At 39.0% G+C, this 23,096-nt stretch overlaps 4 protein-coding genes across 5 annotated transcripts in view; all 4 read left to right on the top strand.

Annotated features, from left to right (window-relative positions):
- The window catches only part of frmpd4 (FERM and PDZ domain containing 4), a 28,148-nt gene extending 24,816 nt beyond the window's left edge, over positions 1 to 3,332 (top strand). For both annotated transcript variants that reach the window (XM_026910507.3, XM_053233826.1), the window contains exon 17: positions 1,557 to 3,332. In XM_026910507.3, coding sequence (XP_026766308.3) covers positions 1,557 to 1,561 — 5 coding nt within the window. In that variant the 3' untranslated portion in view covers positions 1,562 to 3,332. The remainder of the gene's footprint in view (positions 1 to 1,556) is intronic.
- A 181-nt stretch (positions 3,333 to 3,513) lies between these two features.
- Positions 3,514 to 8,157, top strand: tlr7 (toll-like receptor 7). Its single transcript, XM_026910510.3, has 2 exons — positions 3,514 to 3,998; positions 4,222 to 8,157. The coding sequence occupies exons 1-2, from the start codon at positions 3,978 to 3,980 to the stop codon at positions 7,396 to 7,398; spliced, it is 3,198 nt and encodes a 1,065-aa protein (XP_026766311.3). The 5' UTR covers positions 3,514 to 3,977; the 3' UTR covers positions 7,399 to 8,157.
- A 35-nt stretch (positions 8,158 to 8,192) lies between these two features.
- LOC113524316 (toll-like receptor 8) lies at positions 8,193 to 13,572 on the top strand. The gene is made up of 2 exons (XM_034304669.2): positions 8,193 to 8,864; positions 9,190 to 13,572. Exons 1-2 carry the CDS (start codon positions 8,862 to 8,864, stop codon positions 12,289 to 12,291), a joined length of 3,105 nt encoding a protein of 1,034 aa, XP_034160560.2. The 5' UTR covers positions 8,193 to 8,861; the 3' UTR covers positions 12,292 to 13,572.
- Positions 13,573 to 13,815: 243 nt separating this feature from the next.
- Positions 13,816 to 15,575, top strand: tmsb4x (thymosin beta 4 X-linked). The gene is made up of 3 exons (XM_026910567.3): positions 13,816 to 13,972; positions 14,732 to 14,846; positions 15,045 to 15,575. Exons 2-3 carry the CDS (start codon positions 14,747 to 14,749, stop codon positions 15,077 to 15,079), a joined length of 135 nt encoding a protein of 44 aa, XP_026766368.1. The 5' UTR covers positions 13,816 to 13,972; positions 14,732 to 14,746; the 3' UTR covers positions 15,080 to 15,575.
- Positions 15,576 to 23,096: the final 7,521 nt, after the last annotated feature.

Raw genomic sequence — 23,096 nt, 5'->3', positions numbered from 1 at the left:
GTGAACACTTTTTGGTTGTGCCATTCGGGAGGCACTGTAGACTTCATTCTCGTACATCATAAATAAAGATTATTGTGTTCCAGAAGCAGACATGCAAGCCCAAGCCATGACACTGCCTCCACCATGCTTGATTGATGAGTTTGTATGTTTTGGATCATGAGCGGATCCTTTCTTTCTCCACACTTTGGCCTTTCCATCACTTTTGATAGAGGTTAATCTTGGTTACAGAACCTTTGTGACTTATCTCTATATTTCTTTGTGAATTCCAATCTGGCCTTCTGATTTTTACTGCGTACTGCCTGTTAGCACACCAGTGGTTTCTTTCTTTTTCAGGACATTCCAATATGTTATATTATCTATGCCCAATGCTTGTGCAATTGCTCTGACCAATTTCCTTCTCTTCTCAGTTTCAAAATGGCTTGCTTTTCTCCCATAGCCAGCTCTCTGGTCTTCTTGTTGGTTTATACTTTTTAACAAGTGCAGTGTTCACAGGTGAAACTCAGTGCTCAAAGCAAGAGTAGACATTCAGAGCTATTAATTGTTTAAATGAACAATCTAACAGGGAACACCTGGGCAACAAGAAACACCTGTGAGTCATATGTTCCAATATTTTTGATCACTTGAAAAATGGGTCGGTTCAAACAAAAGGTGCCATGTTCCAAGTTGTTTAACACATCTAGATGTAAAATATCAGGAAATGAAAGCTGAAGTTCTGATCTATTATCTCATATTCATCTTTTGATCTCCAAATCCAAATGTCCTCTGTGTATAGCAAAAACAATAGAATTGGCCTTGCTGTTCCAATATTATTGGAGGTTGCTGTATAACTATAAGTACAAAGAAGCCAAAAAAATATTTACATATATCCAGTACAGGTGAGCAAATACTGTAGTGTATTGTGAAGATAGCATCATGATGTACAGTAGTATGTACAGCAGACAGATCGAAAGTTAGCGTAGACTAAGAATCAACGAATTAGGATGAAGTTACCAGCCTCTCTTTTTTCTCGAAGTTATTAAGACAAAAACTCCTCCCACCTGAAGACTTTCCTGTGGTGGAAAGAAGAAGAGTTTTACCTTTGACTGTTACAAAGTGACTTTGTATAAACATCTCCTTACAGAAAACTTCGTTGTTAAATAACACATTTTAAGATCTGTTTATTATTAGGATTAGATTATGCGGAGCAAAGCAGTACAAATACCTTATTTATTTATTTATTGTTCACTTGCTTGATATGTATGTGAGATGTATTTTTAAATTAATAAATATAATGATGATGAAGTAGAAACAGAAAGGCAAATGCTAATTGCATCTGTGCTAATTTGAGGTGAAATGCCAGTTGCTATCAACAATGAAAAAAATGTAATATTGTTCATATTCAAATTTTGTTCATACTGTTGTACACGTTTTTTAATTATAAAGTTCTTTTAAGCGCATTTAATTCTAGATGACATCCATCTGTGTTTCTCATTTTCTCTCTATTTAAAGAATAAAATGGAACTAGATGTCATCTCTTCCTAACACATTTCCTCTGTCTCTTTTTTCTCCCACCACAGTGTAGTGTGCTGACGATGGCGCTGAAACATAAGGCTTTTCATTTAAGTGCACCTCATCTACACCAGTCCTGGCCATTCATGCATGGCACAGACTCTTACGTGCCAAAACCAGAGGTCTGTAGAGATCTTCCCCTTCTTGGACTGACTCTCTGGTTGCCTCAGGAAGGCGGAGATGGAATTTCCCTTCAACTTCCGTGGAAAGCGTTGGCAACAGTTTTTTTCATGGAAACTATTTTGGCTCAGGGAGCTTTGTTGGAACTTTAAAAGAACCAAAAGTGTGTGCAATTCTGGACAGCTCTCGTTTAAGAAAACCCCAGCTGGTCATTTGCATTTTTGTGATGGAAGATGAAATTCGTCAGGCCAAGACATGCCATGATTTACCTGGTAGAAACGTGGTGAATAATCAGGCGTGATTTAGAAAGTACGACGTACCTACTGACAATTATTATGAACTTGCCCGTCCCTTTCTGAAAGCTGTACTGGTATTTTATAGTAAGAAATGGAGATGAAGTTGATCAGGTCATGGTGTGTTATAACTTGCTGGCTGGCTTTACATTGTGCGATTTTTCAGTCCACAAACAATCGTAAAAGAATTCTTTGGTCGCGAGTTGAGGTCTTAATATCACCAACAGCTGATTTAGTGCCATTGCGACCAAAGACAACCGTCAACAAAGTTGTGTCTTTGTGAGAAAGTTTTTAAAAAAATCTCAGAGTGTGACAGCTAGCGAATCATGGGAATCTGTGAGTTCAGGTATGTGGAAGGGGGCGGATAGCGCTTTCCTCCTTGGATGAAAGCTTGTGATGCAGCAGTTCAAAAAGTTGCAGCTGGCTGGCTTCACGTGTCTCAGAGGGAGCACGTGTTAGCCTTCACTCTCCCTGGATGATAGGAGAGAGCTGGCTAGTGGGTGGAAACTGGCAGGTGAAATTCTAACACTGCCAGAACTTTGTCTTTGGCTGTCATTGGTCGCAGTGACTGTCGGTGAACGCGTCACATTCTACGACTGCCAAACTCAATTCACGACCAAAGAATTCTTCTACAAAAGCTGGGATTCAGAAAGGGAAATAATCTCTCCAACTCATAGGAAAAGTGGGCTTCTGTGTGATTTCCAGCATCTGATACTAATTAGCACTTGTTTCTGACTAAAAAGTTACTACTGCGCAGTTCTGAAGTAATGAAGTCAGTCAGGAAAGGAAAACTTTCAGCACAAGAAACCTGAAAATGATGACCCTCCCTCCTCCACTTGCTCTAACATCCCAGACTGACGACCAAAGCAGCTCCTTTTACGACACCTTTGACATTTCCGCGTGGGATTTGCAGCCATTTTGATCTCATTCTGGAAAAAAAAAAAAAGAAAAGGACGCCGCTGACTTTCAGCTCCTTCAAAGCCATAATTTGACCCGTGATCATCACTGACATCATCACGTGGTGGTCGGTGAAATCCATTTAATTTGGCCAGCGTGCTTTGATAAAATCCATGCCTTGTGTATATTTTATGTAATCTGTAAAGAAAATAAATTATATAATACATAGAATTTTTAAAACAGGAAATCTATAATTCTTAAACCTTGGGTTATGCCTATGTTCCAGTGATGATATTAAAAATATGATGTGTTCTGAATGTTCAGAAACAGCACACTTGCAGCTTATTTGCTTGGTTAATTATGTACAAATGCTTCAGTCGTAGAATGAAAAAAAAAAACAAAAAAAACTTTTGCATATTTCTGAATTCCTTACATAAGTCAAATGTGGTTTATTTGCATTATCAAGCGTATTAAATATTTCGAGTTATTATCATCTGGTGTCGTTATTTGAGGTCACACTCAACAAGTCGGCTTTGTTAAGTACTTGTTTTTTTAGTGAATACAGTGAAACATCAGTGTGTGCTTAGCACTAAAAGGGGTGTGTGAAGCGTCAAAAAAGAGAGTCCCGAGTGACTCTAGGGAAATGCTGAAGAAGAATTTCCCCTCTCGTGTGGTTTTGCTTTCATTTATGCGGAAACCGTGCAAATGACTACTCTTTTTTTTTTAAAATTTGCCAGAATTTATTCTTAAAATTTCAATTAAATGAAATGTGTCTGTTAAATGTGGAACCGATTTAAGATTTTATAAACAAACTCAGAATAATTAATGAATTATTATTTGCAATATTATTTCTTTTTCATGTTCGTCTTGTTTTTCATACCAGACAGTTATATTTGTGTTTTATTTTTTTTTTGTATCAGGGTTGAACCTGCGTGTAGGTAGTTCAATAATGAGGAAGTTACCCGAGTTAAATATAACCACTCTCACTTGCCTTTATGGTTTTGTGTTTTCATGGTCAAAGAAAAAAAAAAAAAAACAAATGTTTAACATGTGCTCAGAAATTCGTCTCCAGAGTCAAGCAGCAGAGTTTAAAAACCGTAGACGGATCGGCAGGCTGTGATGCCAGAGCCCAATAAAAAGGTGAGTTCTTAATTCTTATTATCCTTATCATATTTAGATTTATATTTATACTTATGTATATTTTTTTTCAAATCTGTCAGTAAGTTTAATTTTCGAATGTTAGTACATTTAAAGTGTCCTAATTTACTGTATGTTCCAGTTGTATTAATTTCTATGGAGGATGTTGGTTCATTTTCACAGCTTGTTATTACGCAAGCATTAATACACATATTGTTCCTCGTAGATGGCAAGAAGGATCATCGTCCTTAAAATAGCCATCCTTCTCCTTTTCTGTCCATCTGCTTGCTCGGAAACCGAATGGTACCCCAAAAGTCTGCAATGTGACGTGTCAAGGCTTAGCAATGACAGCGAAGTGAAAGTGGACTGCACCAGCAGAGGATTAACGTCGATTCCTCCAGGAATTCCGTCCAATACCACCAACCTGACGCTTACCATCAACCACATTCCTCACATCAACGGCACCTCTTTCCTCGGCCTGAGCAACATCACCGAGATCGACATGCGCTGCAACTGCGTGCCCATCAAGATCGGCCCGAAAGACCACGTGTGCACAAAAAGTGTGCAAATCGATAATGGAAGCTTCTGGCAACTTAAGACTCTCAAGTCGCTTTACCTGGACGGAAATCAGCTCTTCAGCATCCCTAAAGGACTTCCTCCGAACGTCGTGCTCCTCAGCCTTGAGGTCAACAGCATTTCTTCAATTCTGAAGGAAAATCTCACGGAGCTTACCAACATCGAGATCCTGTACCTTGGCCAGAACTGTTACTTCCGAAACCCATGCAATAGATCTTATTATGTTGAGGAGGACGCTTTTTTGCAGCTTGACAAATTGACTTTGCTGTCGCTTAAGTCAAACAATTTGTCTTATGTGCCTCACAAACTACCGTCGAGTCTCAGGGAGCTCTACTTATACAACAATAACATACAGAAGGTAGTAGCGGAGGATTTTCACAACTTGACCGAGTTAGAGATCCTGGATTTGAGTGGAAACTGTCCCCGCTGTTATAACGCGCCTTTCCCGTGCGTTCCTTGTGCTAACGATGCTCCTCTTCAGATTCATGAACACTCCTTCCTCAATTTGACCAAACTTAAAATTCTGCGGCTTCACAGCAACTCTCTCACTACTGTGCAATCACAATGGTTTCAAGGCTGCAAAGAACTTCAAGTGTTAGACCTCTCCAGCAACTTTTTAGCAAAAGACATAACACACACTTCCTTTCCTCATTCACTGCCTTTCCTAGAAGAACTAGATCTCTCTTTTAATTATGAGCTCCAGAGGTATCCTTCATCACTAAACCTGTCTCAGTCTTTCTCCTCTCTGAAGTCTCTCAGGATCCTGAGAATCAGAGGCTTTGTGTTCCAAGAACTCAAACAACAAGATATTCAACCTCTGACTTTTTTGGAGAATCTCGAAATGATTGACCTCGGGACAAACTTCATCAAGTTAACTAACCTAAGCATCCTCAAAGGGCTGAAAAATTTCCGCATCATCAATTTATCGGACAACAAAATCTCATCGCCTTCAGAGGCTGAGCATGCAGCTGCACTGGCAATGGCACGTGGCTTTCCCAAGCAGGACGACACTTCCCCAATGTCACGAGGCGCTCAGTACCGCAGTGGAGAAGTGAGAGAGATTCACTATTTCAGATATGATGAATATGCGCGAAGCTGCAAAAGTAAAGATAAAGAACTTGGAACTCTGAGTCCTTTCAACACACAGTGTAGCTCCTTTGGAAAAACCCTGGATCTCAGCAGAAACAACATTTTTTTTTTACATTCAAGATTCTTGAATCTCGGTGAGCTCCGGTGTCTCAATCTATCAGGAAATGCCATGAGCCAAGCTTTAAATGGTACTGAATTTATTTATCTTAAAAATCTGAAATACCTCGACTTCTCCCACAATCGTCTTGATTTGATGTTCTCCTCAGCGTTCAAGGAACTGAGCAATTTAGTCGTGTTGGACATCAGTCACAACAATTATTACTTTGAAGCAGAGGGCTTGACTCACATGCTAAATTTTACCAAAAATCTCCACAAACTGACCAAGTTAATAATGAACCACAATCAAATATCCACATCCACCAACATGGAGATGCAGAGTTTATCTCTGGAATATTTGGAATTTAAAGGCAACCGCCTTGATCTATTATGGCGAGATGGTGATACGAGATATCACAGCTATTTTAGAAAATTAATGGTCTTAAAATCCCTCGACATCTCTCACAACAACCTTAACTTCATTCCCAAGCAGGTTTTTCAAAGCCTTCCGGAAACACTCACAGAATTCCACATTACAAACAACATATTGAAATCGTTCTACTGGGACGGTCTTAGGTTTCTACCAAACCTGGAGCTCTTAGACCTTAGTGGTAATCACTTAACAATCGTGCCTCCAAAGCTTTCCAACTGTTCGAAATCTATTGCGACGCTGGTTTTGCGCAAGAATCAAATCTTGAGGCTGAGCCCAGAGTTCCTCCAAGATGCGTTTAGCCTGACAAGGCTGGATCTGAGTTATAATCAAATCAAGTACATTGAAGAGTCAAGCTTCCCTGAAAACGTCATAGACAAGCTGGAGGTTCTGTTCTTAAACAACAACCGGTTTGTGTGCTCGTGCAACGCCACGTGGTTCGTCCGATGGATCAATCGCACGTCTGTGTACATTCCCCGACTAGCCACTGACGTCACCTGTGCTTCCCCTGGCACGCAGCGAGGCCAGAGTGTGATTTCTCTCAACCTCCAAGCCTGCCAGCATAACTCTCTGTCCATAATTCTCAGTATCCTGACCACTTCTGTGATCCTGAGTGTCCTCATCCTGTCCATCTCCAGCCATCTCTTTCTCTGGGATGTGTGGTACATCTACCACTTCTGCCTCGCCAAAATCAAGGGCTACCGTCGCCTTCTCTCGGAAAGCACGGCATACGACGCCTTTGTAGTCTACGATAAAACTGACACGGCGGTGAGCGACTGGGTGTTGCAGGAGCTCCGTGTTCAGCTGGAAGACCGTGGTGAACCAAGGCTCCACCTTTGCTTGGAAGAACGTGACTGGGTTCCGGGTTGTCCCCTCATTGAGAACCTTTCTCAAAGCATTCAGCTTAGCAAGCGCACCATATTCCTCCTGACCACTCACTTTATCCGGAGTGGCCACTTCAAGACCGCGTTCTACCTGGCACACCAGCGGCTCATGGATGAGAAGGACGACGTCATCATTCTGATTTTCCTGGAGAGATTTTCATCCAGTCACTCCAAGTACCTGAGGCTCAGGAAGAGGCTGTACAAAAGATCCGTGCTGGAATGGCCAAGGAATCCTCAAGCGCAGCAGTATTTCTGGTTTTGTCTCAGGAGCGTCATGGCCACTGAAAGCCAGCAGCACTACAACAAGCTCTTCCAGGAAACCCTGTAACAGTCATGATGGGATTTTTACATACAGTATATGCAGTGTGTCCTGTTTTTTTTTTTTTTTTATTTTAAATGGTCTCCAAATGTTTTACCACCTCGAAGTTGATTATTTTCCTATACAAACATGTCCCGAAGTGTTTTCTTCTTCCTATACCAAAGCGTTTTTTTTTTATAAAAAGGAAAACAAATTTTTTATATATTAAAGAATTAAAGTATAACACGTCATGATTTTTTTCAAACTATACTTTTAATGTTATGGAATCAACAATTACACGTTTTTTTTTTTTTTATCTCTTTATGTCAACATACACCTGTGTGTGATCTGTTACTATAGAAACGATAACAAGCACATTAATATAAACCTGCGATGTGCAGCTGCACTACTGAGCTGCTGATCAACGCCTTCTGACCAGAATTCAACGCTGCTGTGATACAAACATCGTTTAAATTACATTGCATTGTTCATTTGTTTTGTGTTGTGCTTCAACATGTGTATTAATTAGTCATTTTTTTTTGTCTTGTATGAAAAATAAAATCTGCTATTTTAAACTTGTTTCGAGTCATGTTAAATAATCGTAAAATGCTACAATACAAACGACACAGATTATTCAATAAGATAAACAGTATTGTGTGCATTAGTGTGTTGTTGGAGTGTAACGCACTAACATTATCTGTATCATGCTCCAAATATCCATTCACTTGGCACACACCCTTATCCAAGGGAACTTACATTTATCTCATTTATACATCCATTTTTCTTAAACACTGAAAACCCCCCAGATGTAGAAATATCTGCATGATGCATGAATTGTGGCTCTGACAGTTTCTCAACCTCAGCTACATCATGCTGCATGTTTTCTTTAATCCCGCTTGTGCCGTTGTTATTTTATTTCTACCTGCCTGCCGTATACTTGAATGATTTTATTACGACCCTGACCAAGCATTGTGTGTTGTCAGTCATTCTCCAGTCTTCTGTATTATTTTTTTTTTTTTTTTATTATTTTGAAATGTGAAACAGATGACATTGCAAAGGGTGTTCTTATTATGTCCTTTTAAACGTATACTGACTTAAAACTGACTAACAAAAAAACTTAGAGAAACAAGAAGTGAATCTTCAGCACTTCCTCCATGGAGGTATTAAAATAAAACCGTAGCCTCTGAGGTATAGCTCAGCAACTGATAAAATACGTGTATTGATTTGGCCGAACAAACCAGCTCTGAACAGAACATTTGCCAAATGGTTTAGGCTTGTGGGGAAAAACCGAAGACCAAATATATGTTTGCTGAATCCCAGGTGACGGAAACCTCAGTACCCTTTTTATCACACACACCACAGGAGAAACAGTGCTGGTTGGCAGTTAGAGGAAAACTTCCTTTTTTCTCACAGAGGCAACTGTATATGAATTGCTCAACATGACTTATTTGGCTGACAGCTTTTAAAGGAACTATACATGGAATATCGCTAACATGGTGAGAAAGCAAGATTTATGCATAAGAGAATTGTTCTTTGCAATTTTTAAACAGAATGACATGCACACGTGTTGTATTTTATAAATTGTAGTTTATTTTATAAATGTTCACTTGATACGTGTGTCAAGTCAAGGGTAATTTTATGCTTTTTTTTCTTTATCTAAAAGATCAATTACATTTTAGATACGTAAATGCAAATTTTCTCTCTCTCTCTCTCTCTCTCTCTCTATATATATATATATATATATATATATATATATATATATATATATACACACATGTATTTGATTGATTGAAATATTTACTGCTAATTTTTATTTCACAGGAGGCTAGCAAACACTGGCTAATGCTAGTATGGTGGGTGCTAATCACGTTTCTGATCGGCTTGGTATTGTGCACGCTGGATATAAAATACCTGAGGACCCAGCCATGTGACGTCCATAATTACCCTAACGGGACCGTTGAGTTTAACTGCCGTGGCCGACGATTACGAGACATGCCTGTGATTTTTGAGAACACCACCAGCCTTGATGCATCTGAGAATGAAATCAAGAACCTGACAGTGGAATCGCTGAAAGGCCGGCAAAAATTGATAAATCTCAATCTAAACTGGATGAACCGCTATCACAACGTGAACATCACTGAGGGAGTTTTTGCAAATTTGACAAAGCTGAAAAGCTTGAGGCTTAATGGATTGGGTCTGCCAGAGATACCGGCGCAGCTTCCAGTGTCTCTGAAAGAACTGAGATTGGATGAGAACAACATTTTCTCACTGAGTCCCCGGAACTTTTCACAGTTAAAAAATCTGACCCATCTTTATCTATCCAAAAATTGCTATTATTGGAATCGCTGTTTTATGGGTTTTAAGATTGATAATGGCACTTTTTCAAGCTTGCACAAGTTACGACATCTGAGTTTGTCGTATAATAACCTCACCCATGTTCCCAGAGCTTTGCCTGTCTCCTTAGTAACACTTGAACTCGCTTCCAACAATATATCGTTCATTGGAGAAGATGATTTCACAGGGCTCCCAAATCTCAAAACCCTTAAAATCCAGGGAAATTGTCCACGCTGTCACAATGCTCCATATCCCTGCACTCCGTGTGCCAATGGTTCTATCGATATTCATGAACGAGCTTTCGACCACCTTAGAAACCTTAGAATATTGCATCTTGCTGGGAATTCTATTTCTGTCATCAAGAAAGCTTGGTTCGAGAACATTTCGCAGCTGCAGCAACTCTACCTTTCCTTCAATTTTCTGACTGGACCGATCACGGATGGAGCGTTTTTGAGTAACTTAAGGTTTCTGGAAAAACTCGATCTCTCGTTTAATTATAATTTACAAGCATATCCAGAAACCGTGCACCTAGCACCAACCTTTGCCAAGTTGTACAGTCTTCGCACGCTGCATATTCAAGGTTTGGTTTTCAAAAAGATCCAAAACGACTCACTGGCACCTCTTTATGGTTTGCAAAATCTGTCCACTTTAGATATAGGAGTCAATTTTATTGTGCATGTGGATCCAGATATATTTAATAAATTTGTTAATTTAAAACTGCTGTATCTATCAGAAAACCGTCTTTATCCTGTCACTAACTCTGCAGATAGAGGTCCGGATAATAACATAAAACCGCCACGCTTCAACCTACCTGGGCTGACAGATTCGAGTTCTAAAAGGAAACTAGACCCTTATCAGCCTATCAGAAGGCTTGTCAAACCAGAGTGCTTCGCAGCTGGCCATGTGTTAGATCTGAGCAGAAATAATCTGTTTTTCATTTCCGCAAAGCAATTTGAGGGATATAAAAACATTGCCTGTCTCAACCTGTCCCGCAATGGCTTCGCATCAGCGTTAAATGGAACAGAATTCACGTCACTGCCTAACCTAAAATATTTAGACTTGTCTTTTAACAAGATCGATTTGGCCTATGATTATGCGTTTGAAGAATTGCAGGAGTTGGAGGTGCTTGACCTCAGCTATAACGAACATTATTTCCTTGTGCCTGGAGTGACCCATAATTTGAAGTTCATAAAGAACTTACCTAAGCTGAGAGTATTAAATATGAGTTCCAACAACATTTTTACACTAACGACTAAGCACATGTGCAGCCACTCGCTTGCTGAGCTCCAGTTCCAGCAGAATCAACTGGGGAGGCTTTGGAAAGACGAAACATACGTGAAACTTTTCTGGAACTTAACGAATCTGACGCATCTGGATATATCGCACAACAGCATCAAGAAGATCCCTACAAAAGTCTACAAATACTTGCCTGTCACAATAAAAAGGTTCAGACTGAACGACAATTTCCTGACGAGTCTCAACTGGACTTTGATGAGGACCTTTACACAGCTTGAAGAGCTCATTCTTGGCTACAACAGTCTCACGTTTGTCTCTAAAACCATAACCCAGAATATCCCGTCCTTGCGTTATCTTGACCTGAGCCATAACAAAATCTCTCAGCTGGCCAACGGATTTCTCGACGGCGCCGTCAATCTTAACAAGCTCGATCTGAGTTATAATAAATTAAGCATCCTTAATCGGTCCACCTTCCCATCCAAGGAAACAAATCATTTGGACACTTTGTGGCTCCATAAGAACCCCTATCGTTGCACGTGTGACATAATGGACTTTATCCTTTGGATTTTTGAAAGCGAAGTGAAAATCCCCAATCTGGTCACTTCGGTGAAATGCAACGTCCCCGATGCGACTAAGGGCAAAGGGGTGGTGTTCTTTGACATCAGAGAATGCGTTGATGACCACGTCGCCTCCCTGATCTACTTCTTCACCACTTTGCTCGTTGTGGGCGTCACTTTTGTGGCAACTTTGATGCACATGTTCTACTGGGACGTTTCGTACGTGTTCTACTACATGAAGGCCAAATTCAAAGGGTACCAGCACTTGAGCTCTGGAGATAATGTCTATGATGCCTTTGTTACCTATGACACCAAAAACCCGCAGGTCTCCGAGTGGGTCCTGAACCATCTCCGGGTTCAGCTGGAGGAACAAGGCAATCACTTCCTTCCGGTCTGTTTGGAAGAACGTGACTGGCTGCCCGGCTGCCCCGTCCTGGACAGCCTGACCCAGAGCATTCGCCAGAGTCGCAAGACGGTCTTCGTCCTCACTCATTCCTACGTGAAGAGCGGCTCGTTCAAGATGGCCATGTACCTGGCGCACCAGCGGCTGCTGGATGAAAGCGAGGATGTGATCGTTCTGCTGCTACTTGAGCCCGTGCTGCAGAACACGCATTTCCTGCGCCTGCGGAGGCGACTCTGCAGCCACAGCGTGCTCGAGTGGCCGCGGACGCCCGCCGCGGAGCCCTGGTTCTGGCAGTGTCTGAGAAACGCAATTCGGGTCGAGAACAAGGCCATGTACAGCAACATCTACTCCAGATACTTCACTATCAAAAACAGACCCAGAGAGAAAGAATGAACTACACGAGACATATATATATATATATATATATATATATATATATATATATATATATATATATATATATATATATAGACACACATTTCATATTATACATATTTCATATACAGCGTATATTTCAACCAACACCATCTTCTTATCACCGTTGCCATGATTCTGTGGACTGGATGAGGGCGAATGTTCAAATGTGAAAATATTGTAGTGTAATCTGCATCATGGCCAGCCTTTATTTTCTTTTTTTTTTCCTAATTAAAAGTCATATTTGTGCTCATAGATCATCATAACTCATTTCTGTAGTTACATGGCTTTCTCACATTTTTTCTTTTAGCATTCTAGCAAGTTAGATGCTATGGTGTTGCCAGATTGCTAGGGTATTGCTTTGTGGCTCCTAGAATGTTGCTATTTGGTTGCTATGATATTAAAGAGGGTTGCAAGGGTGTTGCTATACTATCCCAAGTGGTTGCTAGGGTGTTGCAAGGTGGTTGATATGGTGTTCCATATGGTTGCTGTTGTGTTGTTAAGTGGTTGATATGCTATGCCAACTGGTTTTCTAGGGTGTTGCTAGGTGGTTGCTATACTATCCCAGGTGGTTGCTAGGGTGTTCCTAGGTGGTTGATATGGTATTCCACTGGGTTTCTAGCATGTTGCTAGTTGGCTGCTGTTATATTCAAAGTGGTTGCTAGTGTGTTGCTAGGTGATTACTGTGTTATTCTATGGGGTTGCTAGGATATTGCTAGCTGGGTTGCTATGGTATTCCAGGTGGGAGCTGTGGTGTTTCTAGGAGGTTTCTATATGATCCCAGCTGGCTGCTAGTGTGTTATTTGGTTGAGCTTCTACAGCTTGTTAGCGCAAAACGCAATACGCAAACTTCAGACATGAAACATGTCTTGGCTGGACTACGTTTTAGATCCGAAGTGCATCGTGTTCATTTTAGTTTTGGCTGAACTGTCAGAAGTAAAGGTACTCTACAGGTATAATTTCCTTTCCAATTTTGTACGAAAGGAGTAAATGTAGTTTTGAAGGTAAACAGCGGTTGTGTTGTTGTACTGAATGCTGGGTTCAGAGTACAGATGGGTACACAACCTTATCGCAGAATTACACACACACAATAAGATCCACGTTAAGGGGTTTTAGAAACCCAGTGTGTAGAAGGCCCAGTGTTTCCTGTTTCACTGAGAGAAATATTGTACATGGTATGTTTTAAATTCAAAAAAAAAAAAAAAAAAGAAATTGTTCCGTTGTTGCTTTTGTACTTAATAAAATTTCAGAATTCATTGATATTCCACTTTGTTTGTTTGAATTTGTTTTTAAAAATTTCCCTTCCTTTTGGTAGAATAATGTTAATATTTAATCATATATAATATAATATAATATTTAATTGCATATAAAAATAATTCTTGCTGTTAAATTCATGACATCTTCATCTGTAGGATTTATTATTATTATTATTATTATTATTATTATTATTATTATTATTATTATTATTCACAGAATGGCCACCAGATGTCGCTCTCGCGCACGTTGTCAGGGGCGTTGGCTTGCTGTGTTCTCATTGGCTGTATGCAAATGAGCCGTGACGTCACATGTTGCATGTGGGGTATAAAAGGCTGAGGCTGAGCTTTCGCCTTTACAGCACCTTGCTTTCCTCTCACATCTGTTTCCTGTGCTCTCAACTACGGTGAGTACATTTGATATATTTTTATCCTGTTTTTAGTACTTCACTAGACATCATTAACAGCAGTGAGTGATATTATATTACATCTCATAGTGATCCTTTTTTTTTTTTTTTTCTTTTTTTTTTTAAACATTACACCAAAACGTTATTATGCATGATCTTAAAATAAGGCACTGTTTTGAAAAGGTCATTGCTGGACTTGGACTGATAATAGCAGGTTATAAGAGTGTTATAATTATAATTCATGATGTAATTAACGATGCCACTTGTTCAGAGGGCACATAGCAGCAGCACAAGCGGCGTTCTCTTTGTTCAAATCCCTCTCAGTGTAATACAGTGTGATGTGATGTAGGTTATGGGATGGCACAGTCAATAAAACATGGATATGGGCTTTAATAATAATAATAATAATAATAATAATAATAATAATTAAAAGTGTAGACGGTGCTCATAGGGCGGTGCCAGCTGCAAGACGGGGTCACAATGCAGACGTATTAAATTTAAAATAAAATGTACTTTAAAAAGAAAATGCACTTTATTCAATAAACATATGTCAGTGTCTCCTTTTGTGCGTTGCATGATGTCTAGTTAGGATTTTTTTTTATTTCCGGATTTCAAACAGCAGCAGAAAAAAATGACAATAAAATAATAATAAAACAGTAAAATTGTTATTCAGGTCTATTTTGCAAATGTACGTACCAATGCTAAAAAAAAAACCAGGCCATTAACGTTCTAATGTTCTTGTTTTACTTTTGGTTTTAGAAATCAGCCACAAACATGTCAGACAAACCCAATCTGGAGGAAGTGACCAGCTTCGACAAGAGCAAGCTGAAGAAGACGGAGACGCAGGAGAAAAATCCTCTGCCATCAAAAGAGAGTAAGATTTCTGTTTAAAAATATATTCAGATTGCACACATATATTGAGTATTTATCTGTCTATTTATTATTTACTATGTAATATATAATCTGTACTACAGAGGATATAATATCTCTGGCATGTGCGTTATTTGAGAACCAAAATATTACATTTATATTAATATTACTGACAAATTGTCGTTTCTTTTTATTTCTCCAGCTATCGAACAGGAAAAGCAGGCAGGCACATCATGAAACTTCCTATCAAGACTCCACTATGCACTGCACTGCCTTCATCTTTTCACCTTTTCTTTTTCTAAAAATTTGTTTAATTTCCTAAGACAAAAAAAAACAACAACCCTAAGATGCGCTCTGATTGGACGAAACAAAACCACCATCTTGTGGCCCGTATCTCCGTTTTGTTTTTAATTTAAAAAAAAAAAAAAGAACGCACCACTGCGAAGAATGATGGACGTGGGAGTTCATAAAGAAGATGAAGAGGAGGCGGGGCTTCAGCCTCAGGGCGGGGCTGAGAGTTTGATTGACAACTTCCTGGGACTTCACTATCCAGACCCGGGCTGATTGCTTTCAGATGTTGAAAAATCATGCAGTGTTTTGTTTCATTTTTTTTTTTTTTTTTTTTTTTTTTTTAAAAGTTGAATGTTTAAGATTATTTTGTAATCTAAAATTTAAACCTCGGAATGCACAATATTTTGTTTATGCAAATAAACAAGAAGAGAAAACCTGTTAATCTTCTGCTGAAGGTCATGTTTCCATTTTCTTGGTGTATTCTTAGAGGAGAAATGCAGAGGAGGTGCAACGTAAAAAGACCTTTTTAAATTATTGTTATTATTATTATTGCTTAATTCGGGGTCTGGCTTTCTGGCGTTTAATTGATTTAATAATCAAATTAAATAAATAATCATTATTTTAATGTAAGATCATTCGTAATCTCTACATGCCTCACGGTATTTGGCATTGTGCAATAAGAACTGAACTCAGACCGCTCTAAAACAATCCCCAAGCGAGACAATCCAGTGAAGCCACCATTTTGAACGTCGCTATCCATAATTCAGTGTTAGATACACTGTTAGTTACACTGTGGTAAAGGCGTTGTAGTGTGAAGAACAAGTGGTCTGAAATCTCATCGATGCTAAAAAAACAAAAAAGTCCCGTTGTACTGTGAGCACTAAAAGCACTGAGGTCATTCGCAGTTCCCTTTTAACACAATCATTGGAAAAGAGCTGAATGTGAAAAAACACCATGAAACTAGCGCAAAAAACATCAGGCATTGGAAAAGAGACACAGATTTGACTTCTTTTTCTCATCTTTCATCGTAGGAAACAAGGTCACCGTGGTGCGCACGCATTTCTGATTATCCGCAACCCAACTTTTTCAGCCTCTCAATCTTTGCACTACATCCGACAGTAGAAATGGTTCTGTACATCATACAAGACACTCTTTCTGCACTTACACTTGATCTCTGTTTGTGGAAATTTATCCCATTTAATTATGCTATAAAACAAGATCCTTGTCAATCCTGTCATTAACCGCCCCGTCTGCTGCTCGTCCTCCACTGAAAATATTCATATAGTGAGCATGGGGCAGCGTGAGTCCTGCCCCAGTGGGCCTCCATTCATTAGCGCTTGTTGCAGTTCCCATTTTTGACCACTAGGTGTAAAAATAACTCGATGTAGCTAAATGGAACAGTGAGCACTACGTAGCTAAGGCGAGTAATCAATGGAACCTCTGCTTGTATCTGTTAAATAGCGACATTTTGGTGACTCAAAAAAGGGAAATAGTATTTCAACGGAATTTAAAAATGTACAGAGCTGTGAATGAGGACTTTATAAAGATTAGCATTTGTATTGGCACCCTTGGCCGTGTTTGGCTCGCATGTTGCGGTTACGTGAATGTTTCCTTCCCTGTAGTTTTGAAAGTATTGGCACCCTCGGCCATGTTTGGATCCCAGACGGCCATTTAAGTGTCTCGTACTCAATAGTTCACCCCGTGAGAGAGACATAAATATTACCATAAAACAGACATCCATGAGAATTTCTCCCATTTTAAGGGTGGAGTTATGTGTTGGTAAAGAGACACACGCTCACACACCCAGTCAGGACAACCTTGGACATCAGCGCAGTCGCTGAATCATTGAATCATTTGGCCTAAATAGATGAGAACAGAACAGATGTATATGCAACATGCTCATGTTCACATTTAGAACTCGTGCAGCGCTTCTTTGTGTTACTTCCTGTTTGCTGCAGTTATTCACTACTTTCACTAAGATCTTCACAAACACACACACACACACACAGCTCACAGCACATAGGGCCATGTTTAACCTTCACTACATAGAAAGCCATTCATTTACATCTGCATGATTTAACATAATATTGTTTTACTGTGATATAACAATGTTAATCAGTCTTATTTTCTTTTGTATAAGATTTAAAAAAAAACATATATATATAAATATGATAAATATTTTACCATTTTTTCATTGCTAATAGGTTCTGCTACAAGCTTTAGATTATTATCATTGAGCATGTAGCTAAAAAAAAACATTGCACCAACTTATCCTCTTCTTTAGTAAACACATCCTGGCATTTTTTCCTCTTTTTAAAAATTTTTCCTTAAATGATTTATTCTCTATCTCTCTCTTTTTAATTATTTGATAACGCTTTTTTCTAGTCTGTACTCTCATCATTATATCTGACTAGTTCCTTTATATTGGAGCGTTTCTGGAAATGCGTCTGGTAAAAACACTTCCTAGAATAGACAGCTCATGAAATATATTAATCTACTGGAGCATATTAGTTTTTTTATATGTACATATTAAATAAATTTTGTTTTGGAAAACATTTAATCAGGATTTTTCTTTAAGATGGAAAAAAAACCCATAAAATTTGATGTTCTTTGCAGAAGCCCTTCCTGTATATATAAAATTCCTTTATCTATATAATGGATTATTCAATAATAAGAATCAGCTGAGGAACATTTTTTATGTCAGTGTTTAATAACTGAAGTAAAAATAACGGATCGTGTTGGATTTGTTTACTCAGTAATGCGACACGTGTTTCCTGGCGCAGTTTACTGCAGCTTGTCCCCCTTTTTTGTTTTCCGATTTCCTTATTTGGTCATTGTTTCCTGATTAAAGCCAGCTTTGCACTCTTTGATTGTCCGATGTATTTTGTTGTCGCGGACAAAAAAACCACAATTTTTAGGTCATGAGTTGAGATCAGCGCTCTTCGGATGCTGTTTTAGCACCATAGCAAACAACAACAACAAGAAATTTGCGATTAAAATCTTAACGTATGAGCGCTGCTATGACTACGACTATGACGCTCATCTAAAAGCCACCAATAGGAGGACGCCAAATTCACCGGACAGCTACAAATACGGTGATAAATGAAACGTGCGAATGGACAGAAAAAAGTCTCTTTATTACCTCGAGCTCACTTTGTGTTTATGCGAGAGTAATTCTCTATAAACACAGGTCTATCGTCAGCGGATCTTTAATTGTGACGAAGGATAATCTTCAAAGAAAATCGTACAGTGTAAAAACGGCGTAACTCTCACACTCTCTGCTAGCCTTCGTTCTTGTTTCTCCTCCATCTTGTTGTGAAACTTGTTTTGAGATTAATGACTGACAGGACGCCCCTGACTCGAGCTAACAGCTGGAATTGCTAATGTTTGATTCGAGCCCTACACTGTCGAGTAACATATTAACGTTACTAAAGTAACGTATTTAGTAAAGAGTGTACGAATATAGTGTATAGTCCACGATTTGAGACACTGTCTCCCGAGAGTGAACTTCGTCCTTCGTTCCCTGACCACAGCGAATCTGGACTGTCACGAATCTCTCCCACTTTGAACGCCTTTTATTATATTTCAAGCCTACACGTAATTATTCAAAATCATTTCTGCAGCCCAGAAACACTAGAGTTTAAATCGTGACTTATTGTGCGTATAATAAACCATTAGGAGTGTGTACAGTGATTAAGTCATTAATTCTGATGCTAGAGGCTAATCGTAAATCCCTTTATTTAAACACTGCTGTAAAAACAATAGGCGTGTGTGTCTCTCTCTCTCTCTCTGTGTGTGTGTGTGTGTTACTGAGCAGTGATTGTGAAGAATTTGGCCTGTGGGTGTTGTGCAACCATCTGGCAGCGCTGTGACACACACACACACACACACACACACACACACACACACACACACACACACTTACACGTTTATTAATATAAACTAGTCCTCCTTGTTAAAATGGCTATTTATATATTTGCCTATTTATTATTTATTTATGTGAATCGTATCATTTTTTAAATAAAAATAATCCTCATAATTTTTCATTTTTTCAAAATATCCACAAAAAAAATTGAACCTTTTTGCTATACTCCATAACTAGCTACTGGTTGTTTCTACACACAAACTTTTAAAGAATTAATGAATTTTTTATTCTATTTTATTCTGTTTTTTAAAAAAAAAATTTTATCTTTGGGCCTGAAAAAAATAACAAACAAAGAACTCAATGTGTTAGACAAACACTTCGCATATTTCCTCTTAGCAGCTGGCTGTTGTGCAGAAAGAGGAAGTTAGCACACACACACACACATACACACACACAGTAAGAGGAGAGGAAGTCACAGTGGACCAGAATAACTGATGCGAGCGGAAGTGTCACTTCCGTTCCTTCTGCTCCATTTCTTCACTTAGCTCTAGCGTTAGCTCTAGCGTTAGCATAATCCAGCAATAGCATTGTGTCATTAGCACCTATTGGACTTTAGCTGCATCAGTTTGCTTACACGTTTTAAACGTGTAAGACTAAACTACTCCATCACCATTATGAAAAACCAATAAAAGGACAAAAAGAAACAAAAAAAGATGTGTTTTTCCTTTTGTAGTTACTTCACTGCGCTAATGTTTTAAGCTAATGTTTTAAATCAATCGCCTCAGAAGGTTTCACTAGTAACTTATCGTCTTCCATTCATACGTGAGACTTTAGATAATTTCCCGGGAATTTTACAATGTTTTGTCCTGACTTAAACTACCCAGGATTCCACTTTAACCAAATGAAAACTCGAACGTAGATACAGAGAACTAGCATGCTACACTTTTAAGAACCTGAAATCATTATACTAGTTACTATTTAACAAATAGGTGAGTATTGAAAGAGTGTAAACTCATTGTTTTACAACATTCCAGTTACGTATCTCTAATTAGATTGAACATGTATGTATTAAGGCAATGTGTTACAATATTAAACATAGCTGCAAGCAGCGATTAGTGGGCCCAAGCACTACTGGCGCAGCAATGCAGGCATGTTCATGTAACAGTGCTCCATTATTGAACATACAAGTGAACGATGGGCCACATCACATGCACAGAGGAATCATATCACACTTCCTGTTTGCGCTGCATTATCACCCCCCATGGCAGCATTGTTATCATACTGACCAAATTTGGTCTGAGTCTGATGAACCCTGTGAGAGAGGGATTGAAAAGTCTGGTAGCTGTCAAACGCACTAAATCCTAATCCACTGATAAAAGGTGTGTATCAGCGGTCTGTATTTTGTCTGTATTGTCTGTACTTGAAAAACAGGAGGTGTCGCTGCCTTAATCTGAACGTGTTCATACTGTGAGCTGTGTTTAAAAATGCTAACCCATTTCCCGAAAAGGTCACGCAGATATCTGAAATAGATTAGGTGAGAACATCATCACTGCAGTGCTAAGATGTGAGATCAACCTACATGTTACACACACACACACACACACACACACATATATATATATATATATATAAATATATATAAATATATATATATATGTATATATATATATATATATATATATATACACACACACACACACACACACACACACATATATATATATATATATATATATATATATATATATGTGTGTGTGTGTGTGTGTGTGTGTGTGTATATATATGTAAGAAATGTATTTTCATTTACATTTTACTTCATGTATAATTTAGTTCAATCTTGTAATATTATATTTCTGTATTAACTCTAGACATTGTGTAGGCAATATAGTTTTTAACCTGTAGTCTGGCTTGATGTTAGCCTGCGTAAATAAGCTGTCTAGTTAAGTTGTCTTCTTGTGATAAATTCATATTTTTATAGACGCATGAAAGTGTCACGTATTTATGAAAATGCTTGAAATCTGAACATTTGGCCTGGAGTTGGCGCTCCATGGGTAGCTATTACGTATAGCACGTGTGATTCATTTTAATTTAGAAAAGTCATTATCTAAATTGCTCTGATTTGTCTTAATTAATACAAAGATGAGAGATTTACAATTGTATAAAATAGTCACTGTTACAGGAAGAAGCTAGAAGGCGGAGCTTAGCTACTACATAGCTACTACCAGTACTGCTAGCCAAAATGGCAAAGGTTATGTACACGGATATGATATTGATTTATTATGATATAGATGAGGAAGGCTGCTTTCAAGTGCTTTTTCTGTAGAGAAAAGTGCTGATCCTTTTACGGTGATCGTGTCGTAGCTAATTTGCATTGAGTTGAGAAAATCGCAACTCTGCATCGTGTACACGTACGTTAAAAAAATGCACAAACGCCTCATGCCGTGTCACTTGCTAGTGTGAACGCAGATTTCTACCTCACTGTAGTCTAAATAAAATTAGAGCTTTGACTCAGTCTGCTTTCTTTTCCAAACCTTGACATGACTCTGCTAGTCCAGGGACAAACGACTTCGCTTATATGATACTGAAATTTTGCACAGTGTTGTTAAAAAAATGGTCTTTTCTCCATTTAGCACATCACCAGTCTCTCTTTATGATATGGAAATGAATCTCATTCCAGCGTGATATTTCACCAGAAAACACTATTATGGTTAATAACTAGATATTCAATTGAGTCGAAGTGTAATAATACCCCATAATAACACACATATACACCTACAGTGTAAAAATGACTGCCTCTGTGATTTTCAGTACTTTATATTCATCAGTTCTGATAGTTACTAGTCCTCAGGTTTTTTCACACACACACACACACACAATACCAAGACTCCCAGTTTCCATGGCAGCAGACAATCGCTGTGAAGCGCCACACATCCAGCGTGTTTAAAAGCGGCACAAAACAAATCCCACTCACAATCCAGCTCTGAATATTCAGTACGTATAGAACAGTGGCGTTACTGATTCAGTCTGTGGATTTTGACTCGTTCGCGTGGTAGAGTCTGATGATATCCAGGGCCAAAGAGAGAAAAAAAAACTTCCTTTGATAATTGTGTTAACACGTCCATCTGACCAATCATCCTGTGTTATTTAGTTCTTTAGTAAGGTTTGGAATAACTAGTGTGAAAGCAAACTACTGCATCATGGACATCACTGGTGGTGGTGGTGGTGGAGGTGGAGGTGCGTCTCAGGTTCTAGGCTCTACGAGATGGCACTCTTGGCCCACACTCCCACCACCAGGAGAACACCTGAGACTCTCTATTCTCTATAAGAAACGACGCGTTTCCCTTCCAGAGAGATTCATCAGCTCGGTTCCAAGCAAGACCCTGTTTATTTTATTTTTATTGCCAAGCTTGACTACATTCAACATCTGTGTGAAACCTGTGTGTTGTTCACCTGTTCAACTCCCTGGTGCACAACACATTGGTGTTTCAGCACTATCTGCTGAAATGTGAAGCGTGGTGGTGGTAGCATCATGTTCAGAGACGCTCTCTCTCACTCCTTGCGACTTCTTTTTGTTCCCGAAATTAAAAATGAGACTTCGCCACCGTGGAAGAAATCACTAGGACAAGTGTATCGCATCACTAGGAGAGTAGTTTGAAGAGGATTAAATGCTGTACGTTTTATAACACTATTTTTTTTAAACAATTCTGGGTCCCCCCCTCCTCAATATACAGTATATAAGCGTCTCTGAACGCGATGCTACCACCACCATGCTTCACATAGTTGGTGTTCTCATGGCGAAGAGCAGTGCTGTGTTTCCCCCAAACGTAGCTTCATTCATGACGTACATTATCCCGAGTAGTTCCCAGTGGATGTGGGAAAGTTCAGGGACGAGGAGGCCAGTGATGATGGACTCGACCAAAACAAGGAACACACACTGGATGTGTATAAAGTGTGTGTATATTTAGCCGTACTGTGCATTTCCCCAAATGTCTTCATTAGGTTCGGTTTCTTTCTCCCATGATATGAAATGTCCACGCAAGCGTAAACAAGCATCCTCTCTGGGGTTTTCCTGTGACGATCTGTGTGTGTGTGTGTGTG

This window comes from Pangasianodon hypophthalmus, chromosome 5, assembly GCF_027358585.1.
Source record: "Pangasianodon hypophthalmus isolate fPanHyp1 chromosome 5, fPanHyp1.pri, whole genome shotgun sequence".
NCBI classification, from domain to species: Eukaryota; Metazoa; Chordata; class Actinopteri; order Siluriformes; family Pangasiidae; genus Pangasianodon; species Pangasianodon hypophthalmus.
This window is presented reverse-complemented; position numbering and strand designations above follow the sequence as displayed.